Source organism: Heteronotia binoei, chromosome 11 (assembly GCF_032191835.1).
Source record: "Heteronotia binoei isolate CCM8104 ecotype False Entrance Well chromosome 11, APGP_CSIRO_Hbin_v1, whole genome shotgun sequence".
NCBI lineage: Eukaryota > Metazoa > Chordata > Lepidosauria > Squamata > Gekkonidae > Heteronotia > Heteronotia binoei.
Window position 1 is genome coordinate 35,462,723 of NC_083233.1, and position 12,480 is coordinate 35,475,202.

At 40.7% G+C, this 12,480-nt stretch overlaps 1 protein-coding gene across 1 annotated transcript; it reads left to right on the forward strand.

Annotated features, from left to right (window-relative positions):
* The first annotated feature begins 595 nt into the window (after positions 1-595).
* FAM199X (family with sequence similarity 199, X-linked) lies at positions 596-8,639 on the forward strand. The gene is made up of 6 exons (XM_060249480.1): positions 596-1,016; positions 2,689-2,908; positions 3,586-3,735; positions 4,004-4,165; positions 5,226-5,486; positions 6,159-8,639. Exons 1-6 carry the CDS (start codon positions 826-828, stop codon positions 6,327-6,329), a joined length of 1,155 nt encoding a protein of 384 aa, XP_060105463.1. The 5' UTR covers positions 596-825; the 3' UTR covers positions 6,330-8,639.
* The last annotated feature ends 3,841 nt before the right edge of the window (positions 8,640-12,480 follow it).

Sequence of the window (12,480 nt, forward strand, 5' to 3'; positions counted from 1 at the left end):
TGACACACGTGGCCGGGCCTGACCCGACAAGATCTCATTTATGTCAACTCCTGCTCTCATAACAAATGAGTTCGACAGCCCTGCCATAGTTGTTGTTGTTCAGTCACACAGTTGAGTCCAACACTTTGCGACCCCATGGACAAAGTCACGCCAAGCCCTCCTGTCTTCTACCATCCTCCGAAGTCTGCTCAAATTTATGTTTGTTACATCATAACAAACAGCCATCTCATCTTTTGCCATCCCCTTCTTCTTTTGCCTTCTGTCTTTCCTAGCATCAGGATCTTCTCCAGGGAGTGCTCCCTTCTCATTTGGTGGCCAAAGTATTTGAGCTTCAGCTTCAGTATCTGACCTTCCAGGGAACAGTCTGGGTTGATTTCCCTTAGGACTGACTGATTTGATCTTCTTGCAGTCCAAGGGTCTCTCAAGAGTCTTCTCCAGCACCACAGCTCAAAAGCATCTATTCTTTTGCGCTCGGCCTTCCTTATGGTCCAACTCTCACAGCCATACATTACTACTGGGACAGGGGGCCTTCCTTTCGCCGCCGATGCTGCAGGGGGCGCAGTTGCTAGGGAACGGGAGGCGCCTCTCTTGCTCTGAAGCCTTGCTTGCCATCGACGAAACGGGAACACGTTCCGTAATTCCGGTCGCGGCGGAGGTGAATCTCGGCGGCCGCTTTCTGGGGAGATGGTTTGTTGAAACCGGCGAGGAAAGGGACGGGCGCTTCCCCCCCTTCCCCATGGCGGGCGGTTAAGGCTTCCCGTCCCCAGCCCGCTAGGCGCCTGAGGGCGGTGCAGGCCTCGCCACGCCCCTTCCCTCCCTGCGGCCATGGCAGACGAGCCGCATGAGAAGTTCTTGGCCCCTGACGAGCCCGGCGCCCTCCTCTCCCCGCCGCCCCGCGCTCCGGGGAGCCTGAGCCTGGGCGACGAAGGCCCCGCTTGCCTGGACGTCAGCGACTTCGGATGCCACCTCTCCTCCTGCCACCGCACCGACCCTCTGCGCCGCCTTCACGCCCACAGGCAAGCTGGTCAGAGGCTGAGCCCGGGGGGGGGGAAGGAGGGCAGGGGCTTCAGGAGGGCTTTGGGGGCCTCCTCGTTCACACCACCTGCGAAGAAGCGCTCCGTTTGGCTGTGATCACACACACTAAATAATGCACTTTCAATGCACTTTACAACTGGATTTTGCCAGTTCACAGAGTAAAATCCAGTTGGAAAGTGCACTGAAAGTGGATTGAAAGTGTATTATTTAATGTGTGCGATCGCACTCTTGGAGTGTTTACAGTGAGGTAGCGAATAAGCTAGGATTGGTCACGGACCACAGTGCAGAATCAGGGACTGAAGTGTAATTGTTATTGCAACAAGGTGGATTATTTAGATCACTGTCGATTTTAAAATATTTATCAAATTGTAAATGTTTCGTTATGTTGTATATCGCCCAGAGCCCTGCAATAGCAGGAATGGGCGATTCATAAACTTAATATATCTCTGCCTCACCTGAAACTCGTGGGGTGACCTTTGCCAAATCGCTCAGCTGGCTCTTCCTTGCAGGGTTACACGTTACAGGGCTGTTGTGAGGATAAGATGTGGGAAGGGGACAGGTCGATAGAAAAGTGATTAGTGTTAGTCTCTTGATAATAGGATGTAGTTTCTTTGACCAGTTTATAATTCTTTTTAAGCCTGTTAGACTGATACACTTGCTTTCATCATATGAATCCCATGTTTCTAGTGATATCTGTGAGCCACAGCTTGTGGTTGGTGGTTTTGACTTTTTCTTTATGTTGGAGACTTGCTGTTTTTATTGGCTTTGATTGTTAACTGCTTTGAATGTTTTAAAGTATAAATGTGAGAATAAATGTTTGATTTTTAAATTGGTCTTTCACAAAATATAATAAATGTTTGATATTTTGCATTAATAAGTACTAAATTTATACTTATTTAAAGTCTCATGGACAGCAGCATAGCAAAGCTTTTATTTGTTTTGCTAAGGCTAGCAAGGAATAAGCCCTGCCTATTTTCAAGCAGGGACTGTTCTATAAATGAGATGCTACTGGTATTACTGAAAAGGGCCTTATAGGAAAATAAAACATTACACTGATGACCAGTGGCCACACAGATCAATGTCCCATTGAGGCTGCTATACGATGCACTACTGGATCAGACCAGTGGCCCATCTAATCCAGCATCTCATAGCGGCCAACCAGATGCCCCAGAAGGTTCATGCACAGAGATGAAATTCTCCCACTGTAGTTTTCTCCCCACAGCTGGTATACAGAGGTGCATTATTGCTGAACATGGTGGTTCCACTTAGCCATTACAATTTAATAACTAGTAATTGATCTCTCCTGTATGAATTTATATACTTCTAGAAGCTGTCATTGCTAGCACAGTGTCCTACAACACAGAATTCTACCAGCTAACTATGCATTCTCTTTGTATGTTCTGGATCTCCTGCAGTAATGAGCAGGCCCCATCACACCCAGTTCTTCTGCGATCTCAGCACTGGTGCATATTGAGAAGAACTTACATGAAACTCAGTCCTGGGATGCAACATGCTTAATGCATAGGGAGAGTCATTCTGCACAATGGTTTTAAGGAAGTTTCTGTTAATAAGTGTATACCCCTAAAGTGTATACCCCTAAACCTTGGAAGTTTTCAAAAGACTGTTAAAGTTGACAACTTTTCTGTTTTTCAGGTGGAACTTGACTTCTTGCGGAACAAGTGTAGCCAGCTCAGAGTGCAGTGAAGAACTGTTTTCTTCTGTGTCTGTTGGCGACCAGGATGACTGTTACTCTCTGTTGGATGACCAAGAGTTGACATCATTTGATTTGTTTCCCGAGGGTAGTGTCTGCAGTGACGTCTCTTCTTCTATTAGCACATATTGGGACTGGTCAGACAGTGAATTTGAATGGCAGGTAAAAATATTTCTGGTTCATGGACTGTGAGGAAGAAAACTGGGATTCCTGCATTAGCAGTTTGTAAAGGAGGTTTTTCCCCACATCAGAACTGAATTAACAGCTCTTCAATCTTGAAGATGGGCTGTAGCACAACAACAGACCTCATGTTTTATGTACAGGCTGTTCAGTGCTTTGTATCTCCATTGAAAAGGAAATTAGGTTGCAGGTGCAGGGGAGGACCTCTGTCTCAAACCTTTTGGGAACTGCTGTCAAAGTATGTTCAGGCCAGTCATTCTCTCTCATCCCAACCCACCTCACTGGTTTGTAGGGAAAAACAGAGTATTGTTACCCTGAGTTCCTTAGAGAACAGGTGGGATAAAAATGTGAGAACGAGACTAGATGACCTAATTATGGCAAATTCATGTATACATACATCTTTCTAGGGTAGAGGTTGCAGAAGATCTCCAGTCCAATCCCTGATATCTCCTTATGAAGGATTTTGGGTTACAGATGTTGGGAAAGGCAGTTGCTAGTCAGAACAAACAGTACTGAGTTGACCAATAAGGCAGTTTTATATTTTTGTTACCTCTATTGAAAATGTGGTGTTCTGTAGGTTGGTATCATAATTGAAGCTTTTGACTGCATTGCTATAGCTGGAAGTCTTGATTTCATTTTTCTTTGTGTACTTCTGTCAGTTGCCTGGCAGTGACATTGCGAGTGGAAGTGATGTACTTTCTGACATCATACCTAGTATTCCAAGCTCTCCTTGCCTGCTTCCAAAAAAGAAAAACAAGCACAGGAATCTTGATGAGCTGCCATGGAGTGCAATGACTAATGATGAACAGGTAGGAACCTCAGTATTTGGGAAACTCCCGAATACCTGGTACTCCAGAACATCTTCATAAATATGTTAATTTTTATTCCATACATGAACTGTAACTAAAACTGTTTCTGAATTTTACAGGAAAAATCAAATTTAGCATTTTGGGGTTTTCCCTCTTAATATTTGGATACAATGCATCCTTTGATAGTCTGAGTGTGATTTTGAGTGTGACTGTGGGAAGTTTGTTTTTGCAATAGTTACTGACTACCTGCTATTCTGCTTTCTTTTAGGTTGAATATATTGAATATCTGAGTCGCAAAGTCAGCACTGAGATGGGGCTTCGAGAGCAACTGGATATTATTAAAATTATTGATCCCACTGCTCAGATTTCACCTACAGATAATGAGTTCATTATAGAATTAAATTGCCTCACTGATGAAAAGCTGAAACAGGTACATTAAAATTGTATGAGCTTCTTTTGAACCATAAGCATTTGTCTTCTGGGATGCTTGATGTTGCTGCTTGTTCCTGGGAATGCCTAAGAACTAGTGAACAGCTTTCCCATGGTGCTGCTTTTGTTACTGCTCCAGTTTCAGGGGGCATCTGTGGCTTGCTCTTCTCCAAAACTGTAAACACCAGTGCTTAAAAGGTAGAATGTAATAGTAGAGAGCCCACATTTTCAGGTAGCTTGAGACTGGGAATACGCAAGAGGAAAGGCAGGGAATAAATATTTTAATGAATAATTTTTTTAATTTTAAATTTTTATAGAAACAACTAAAATAATACAATAAAAAATCTGGTATTTTTACATTAGGCATTTGGATACAGTAATGTATCTAAAATATATAAAACTTTTCTAATATGGATTTTTTTTAGCTTTATCTTGCTCTGCTGTATAATTCAAAAGTGGATACCATATTGCTGTTACTTTATTCTCATGTGATCAGCTAATGAATTTGAAATATTAAATGCTAATGAACATAATGAAACATTCTCAGATTTTGTTGTGCCATTGTTCTGTGGTGGATGGGGAGTGGTCTGTCCATTTGGTAGCTAAAGTTATTCTAGCAGTAGATATTAAAATTAATTTTAACTCAGCTTTTTGCTTACTTGGCTTAGGATTTATGCCTCTATTTAACAGAAAATTTCCTGGTAAAGGGTCTGTAGTGTATCCTGTTATATAGTTTATCTGTTGTATAATATCATGCCAAAAGAGTTGTATTTTAGTGCAATTCCACCAGCAATGGAGGAAGCCTGCTCTATTTCTGCATTTCTTTTTACAAAGTGGGATGTAATCTTTATTTTATTTAACGTAATTAGTGGAAGATGTCGATGCATCATTGTTTTAACTGCTTGAAATCAATCACTATTTAATAAATAAATGGAATAAAAATAAATCAGTTTTCCCATCTTGCTGTAGTTGCCTCCCTTGTGTGCCTCTTGAATTTGTTTAATCAGATTTTGTGTTCCATTTTACAAGCAGTCTGGATAACAGGTGTCATCTACATTTAGGTCAGAAACTATATCAAGGAGCATGGTCCTCGGCAGCGGTCTGCGCGAGAGAACTGGAAGCGAAGTGGCTACAGCTGTGGGAGTGCCAGCGGTGTAAGCGGTGCCAGCGCCAGCAGTAGCAGTGCCAGCATGGTCAGCTCAGCAAGCAGTAGCGGTTCCAGTGTGGGCAACTCTGGTTCGAACTCCAGCGCAAACATGAGTCGGGCGCACAGTGATAGCAACTTATCTACAAGTGCTGCGGAGCGAATCCGGGACTCAAAAGTAAAATTTCGAATTCTCTGTGGTCCTATGCGTAAAAAACTTTTCATACCCAAGAGGATTTTATTAGGGCTGGCAACTACCTTTTTATTCTGCTAAATAAGGACTACATTCTGTCTGTTGCAAAAACTTAATGCTTTTTTTTTTTAAGACAGAGACCTAGTCCCCTTAAATATAAGACAACTTACTATTTAATACTGTTTGCCATTAATCAATGCAAGAATCTCTTATTTTTCATTGAATTTTCAAATAATGAGATTTTTCCTGTTAGTTACTCAATTCAGTACAAATGGCTTCAAAGCTGTTCAAAAAGTCATCAGCATTGTGGAAGATTCAGGTTTAGTGGGTGTGTTGACAGTTTTAGCATGATATCAACTTCAGTGATCTGCCCCAGTTCTTCAGAAGAGAAGCTGGTGCACTTTCCTTCCCTCACCCCCCACCCCCACCCCAGCAGCTCCTAGATGACATGAAAAGAAATATATTTAAGCTCTCTTTCCCCCCAACCTCGTTTAGGGAGGTGGCACATTTGTTTGTGTTGGGCTCTTTAAATTGTTATACCAGCTGCGCAGAGAGACTGGAACTTGTATTGTTAAAAGTTTATGTGGAAATAAATCAGAACTTCATGTTGCAATGTTCTGCAAAGAGCTGACTGGTGATTTCTTTTTCTTTTGGCAGAAACGTTCTAAACAACGCAAGCTGCAGCAAAAGGCAATGCGGAAGAGGCAGTTGAAAGAGCAGAGGCAGGCTCGGAAGGAGAGGCTGAGTGGCTTGTTCCTTAATGAAGAGGTTCTTTCTTTAAAAGTGACAGAGGAGGACCATGAAGGAGATGTGGATGTCTTGATGTGACAGAGATGAACTTGTCAGTGTTCTTTCTAAGCCTTAAGCATATCTCATTGTTTACATACATACACTTCTACCAAAACTGCAGTTAGATGTGCTGCTCACTGTCCTCTGCTGTATGGCACTCATCCATATATTTTAGAAATATTACTTTTGCAGGTGATAAGAAGTCAAGAAGGTATCCTTTTAAAAAAATAGGATAACATTTAATTTGCCTTTGCAAGCAGTTGAAAAGGGTTACATTTCCTCCTTAATTCTACTAAAAGTGACAGTGAAGTCTTTTTCATCATCAGCAATCTAGTCTCAACTATTTGACGCTTTGCATAAAAATAGATTCTAGAATTGTTCTCCTTGTCTTGCTGCTGCATTTATATCAAATCATAATTTTACAGGAAGTTACTTAGATTTTCCAAAACTGTTACTGTGATGTCATTCTGTTCAGGGCTACCCGGTTTGTGTGGCCAGCCCTCTGAAGCAGTGCACCCCAGGTGAAGACTGTTATCAAGTGGCTGGAAGCCACAATGTGTGGATAGCAGATAGCTTTCAACATGATGGGTGGCAAGTTATGTAGGTCTGTCATTTACACTTGGTTTAAATGGTAAGCTGGCTGAGGCAGAAATGCTCACACATCATCTTATTTAAGCTGGGCTGCTACTTGTGCAAAGAAACTGTGTGGTGCATGTGGCTGTTTTGCATGCATAGCAGCACAGTTCATATGAGACACTATGTGAGTACCAGTGTGATTAGTTTTTTTCCATGTCAGTGTCAGGTTTAAATCAAGCTTTATAAAGCAGTGGAACAGTCTGCAAAAAGGTAATTCTTCTCCCAATCACCCATGTATGCACGTTTCTTTACATGTTCCAAATCCATAGCATCATGTGCCTTAAAATTAGAGACCTCCTGTTTAAAGTGTTAGGGATATAGGGAGAAAGTTGTAAAGCTGAAATAAAAGTTTCACATTCTGGCATACTTCCATTGGTGATCACCCTCTGAGCACATCTAGCTTTTAAGAAGTTAAATGTTTTCACAGTAAAAAATGAGAGGTTCATCTTGACCCGGTGTCTTGAGTGCTTTTTAAATAAAAATGCACATTTTTCTGCTGTAATGGCTACATTGATCTAGTTTGGATGATACTGATTGAGTTTCTATAAATACCATGTGGCAGTGCAATGTGTAAACCACTTAAGCAGATTTCTTTGAAAGAACACTTGTACATTTTCAGTGGAGCTACCTCTACTTCCATAATGTATGAATCTGTCGTTTATGAGTGCATGGTTTATTGATAAACATAAATTCATTAAACTTTTGGTTTTTATGTTTATCTTTTGGCAAAAACTTAGCTTTTCCTTGTATTTTAAATCAGCGTTCAGCCCTTGTGGTAACTCAAGCTTTGACTGGAGCTTGGAGTCTTGTGCCACTCAAGCAGACAGACACTCCCTTCCAGTGATGGGAGAAGTTGGGGGTGGATGCGAAGAGAAAACAGGACTTTTGGATCCAGTCTGTTTATTTCAAAGCATTTCACTGGTTATGGGCAGAGTACTTTGGAGAGATGCAACTTTGCATGCTAAAACTGTGTTAGACCAATGATCATCCTTTTTTTAGGAGGAGAGTGAAAACTCTATCTTACAATTGAATTGGTCACAGCACTTTGCAGTTGTTCTGCATCTGTTTCTTCCTAGGTCACCTTGTCTTTGATTTGAGCACATTGTGTGCTTTTTTAAAAGCTAGGTTGTCTGTCTGAATTGAACATTGTCATACCTTGAGCCCAGTTAACACTGTCAGTTCTAAAATGGAGCAAAACTGCTTTTTGATTAACAGTTGTCTGAGAGGCAATATTATAGTCCCCCCCCCGCCCATAGCGGATACTTTTTCTGCTTAGAAAGTCATGTTAGCCAGTAGAGAGGACCTGCTTGGTACCTCTCCATTTGTGTCATGTTTACCTTGAGCTCCATACAAGCTGCATAAGTATTTAATTTAAACAGTATAAAGAAGGAAGCTGGTTGCATCCTTGGGAATGACTTCTCTAACAAGGCTTAGAAGGAGCACTGAAAACCTGCTTAGAAAAAGGCCACTGTTCTCTTTAGTCTGATTACATAGGAAGAGATCATATGTCTTGCTTGTTCATACTTTGCATGTGTGTGTGTCTGCATCCAGTTTCCTCTTCAGCTAGAAATCTTTCAAAACTTAAGTGGAAAATGTTTTTGTAAAACAGATTAAAGGCTGCAGCAGTCTGGGTATGTACAGAATGCTTGCTTAAGAAGTTGGTAGTCCCAGTGGCTGATCTTTTGGTTCACAGTAAATATTTTTATTTTTCTACATGTTGGTCAAAGAATATGTGGAAGGCTTCTCTGGCCAGACACAGCATAAAAGCCTGTATATATGGATTTTAAGCCCTTTTAAGGGTAGTGTACAATACTTGTAGAAACTCTTATAGTACATTAGCCAAATTCCTTATTAATGCTTATATATATGACTTGATAGTGCTCAAACTCCTCCTCTCTGTAGTTGATTCATCAGCCTTTTAAGCATTAACATGTTCTGTTTTTTTGGTAAATCATCCCCAAATCATCCCAGAACTATAATCTTTTATTGGATCAGTGCTTCTGCGCTACCTTGGATGATGATTTGGCAAATGAGGTAAAACCATATGTAATAGAGGACCACTAACAACTTCAGCCAAGACAAAATCATGTATGTTTATTGCGATGAAGGAGGAGGCTGATGACTTTTAAGTATGTTTTGTGACATGCTTAAGAGTTGATTCATGATGGCCAGCGGTACCCTGAGTATATACACTTCATTACCAAAACAAGAAGGATGGTGTCTATCTTTGGAGAGTATGCTTCAGAGGGTTTAAAATCTGAACTATTTTTCCAGGATTTCTGCTAAGATGTATTGTGTGCTAAAATGCACTTGTGAATATATATATACACACACACAAGACTGTTCACTGTACATTCTGTATCAAGTTGCTACAATGTGTATAGAATTTTTCCCATTTCTTGGCTGTTGTGAAGAATTTAAAAGAGGTATATAAACATTGGGGACTGTCTTATTTGTTTCCCTGAAACTCTTAACTGTATTTTAAAATAGTCATATGGATATGGTGGTATGGGACAGTATTAAAAAAGAAACATGCTGATGAAACCAAATGTGTATATTGTCATATTCTGGCAGGTCTTGCACCTTAGTGGATTTGATCTCATATTTAAGCCTTGAAGTTGTAAGAAGTCAAAGTCTTAAGAACCCTGCTGATCAGACTGAAAGGTCATCTGGCTTGGCATGGTTTTTTTTAACAGCTCACAATGACAGCAATCAATTTCAGTGGGTGATTCTACGTTCTGAAGTTATGGGGAAGGAAGAAAAACAATTCTATCCATTTTGTCCATATATGTGATTTTATATGCTTCTATTGTGTTTATGTGATCTCTCACCTGCTTCGCCCTGTCTTTGTGAAACTAAAGAACTTCAAATACTTCAGTGTTTTTTCTGAAGGAAATTATTTCTAACCACTTGATCATTTTTCTCTGCATTTTCCAGCTTTGATAGTCTTCTCAAAATGGGGAAGATCAGAACAGTGCACAGTGCACATTTGTCTCTAGTTAAGAGGGTCTGTGGGAGCATAACTGAAAAAGATCTCTAAATGCAACCTTGGGGAGTTGCTTCTGCTATGGATTGGGCTAGATGGCCAAGTATATTAGAAAGCGTCTACAGCTATTTTGAATTGGTCAGTTTAGTACCCCATGGCTGAAGGATCTGACTAAACGTTCTGTGATTTCACACAGCTATTAGATCCTGTGATTGATACACAGTGCATTAAGTTGGATGATTTAGTCAAATCCTTCAGCCATGCAAAAATCCAAAGTCATAGCAGGTTCAGTGGCACCTTACAGACTACCATTTATTTTAGTATATATTCTGTGAGTCACAGCCAACTTCATCACATATGTCAAAATTCTACTGGGAAATTACATTGAGATTTACAGGTGAAACACGCAAGGTGTAATTCATATCAGGACTTGACTCCTTACCCCTCTAGCCTTTTCTATAAAATTTTCCAGTATGGATTTCCTTGACATCTATCTGATGAAGTGGGCTTTTTGGATCATATTGAAGTGTTGATTGCTAAGGTACCTCTGGACTTTTATTATGGGTTTCCTTGTCTGTCACCATCTCTGTTGGCTTCTGTTGACTCTTATATATCACTGAAATCAGTGCTCCCCAAAATGGTATCTTTGGGTGTTTTCCTAGTATATCAGTGTATTTCCTGTTGTCCTCTTGCTTTTTCCTGAAGCAAAGAGCTCTTCTTGGCTTTCTTCCACATCACTGGAGGAGGTGCAGTGTGGAGGGGAGGAGCTGTGGCTCAGTGGCAGAGCATCTGCTTGGCATATTAAAAGTCCCAAATTCAATCCCTAGCATCTCCAGTTAAAGATTCAGTTAGCAGGTGATGTGAAAGATCTCTGAGACCATAGAGAGAGCCATTCCCTTTCTTAGTAGTTAATGCTGACTGTGATGGTCCAAGGGTCTGACTCAGTTTAAGGCAGCTTCATGTTTGCTTCAGAAGTCATCTCTGTGTCTGCGGGGAACACCCATTTGGAAATGGCCACTTTGTCAGCCACATGATTGCTGTTTTGTTGTGGCAACTGCTGTCTGTTCTCAAAGTCCCCAGAGTGCCCATGGGTTCAACCATTACGGAGACTCCTGATATAAATTAATCTGTTTTTATATGGCATTTACCACATTATACTTTGGCTCTCATCCTTTTAAGAGGCTTTCGTGTTGCATTTGATTTCACGAGGATGTTTTATCGATAGTTTTCTAGCTGGAAGCTGCCCATTTTTTGTTTTCCCAGAGGGTTAAGGCACAACTTACCACTTCCACTAAACTCCATCTAATCAAGTCTGCAAGATGTTCTACACCAGAGGCAGAGAATAGGCCTAAGATCAGGGTCTGAATTGACCTTACTCAAATCCCATTTTTGTTTTTTAACATCCAGCTTTATATGGATTCTGAGGAACTAAGTTTCCCACTAGAGGGAGTGTTTTCCTTGTATTATCTGCCTGCTGTGAAAAATTCTGGGGACAAGTATTTAGTCCTTAATAGGCAAGAATGATGGTTCTGTAAAATAAGTTGGAAACAGACATGTGGAAGTTCAACAGTCCCTCCTGGTTCACTTACGTATTTCAAGCCAGGTTTATATGCTAATGTAAAATTCACTCAGGAGGAGGAGATAATGCACCTGAGGACATGTTCCAGCAAACAAGTAACTAGTGTTAGCCCATACATTTATAGCATTTAGTTGCATAACAAGGGGAGCATCATTTCTAAAGGAATTTAGTAGCATTTTTAGTTTATGGCATGTTAAGTAATGGATGTGTTTGTGTAAGCCAGGCCACAGGTATTGCATAGATTACCACCCATAAGTATTGCAATGAATAAATGTGAACATGTCTCTTTAGTGGCATAAGGTGCTTTGGGATCAAAGAACAAAGTGGGAGATAAATTTATTAAATACCCCTTGGACTGTTATTTTTAGCAGCTTTGGTAGTATGTACTTAGATCAGTCTCCAGAGCCAGATGTAGCTTGTGTGTAACTAAATACGGCTCTTCCAAACAGAAAATGAAATCTTTTAGAGTGAGGTACATTGGAGGAGTAGAAGTGATGTTGGGATAATTAGTAGATAATGGAAAGGCAGGAGAAGAATTTCATGAGACTGAAGGACTTCTCGGAGATCCTTTACAGAAATGGAAGTGTAGAGGTGGACAGTTGCCAGTAACCCAAGTGTAAATCACACCAGATTTTTGTCAGTGCACTAAGAACAATGACACAAGATGCTCCTTTGGGTATTTATGTGTACTGTGAGACCTTGTGTTTGCCACCTCCTAATAAAGGAGTCCAAGCTACCAGTGTATAGGATGAAGAAACTTTTATGGATTATTAATATGTCAAAATCAGTAATGTTAAGCTGCCTATTTTCTGTAAATGGACTATCTTACACTAGCTTTTTGTGTTGAACTGTTGCTCTGAATTTTGATATGATTTGGCTCTTTCATTATAAAAGGTTGCTGACCCCTATGACGAAAGGCTTTTTAGAGGTGATTTGAACCATTAAAGCAGCTGAGATTATGCCCGCCTTGTGAGAGGGAGAGTTTTTGC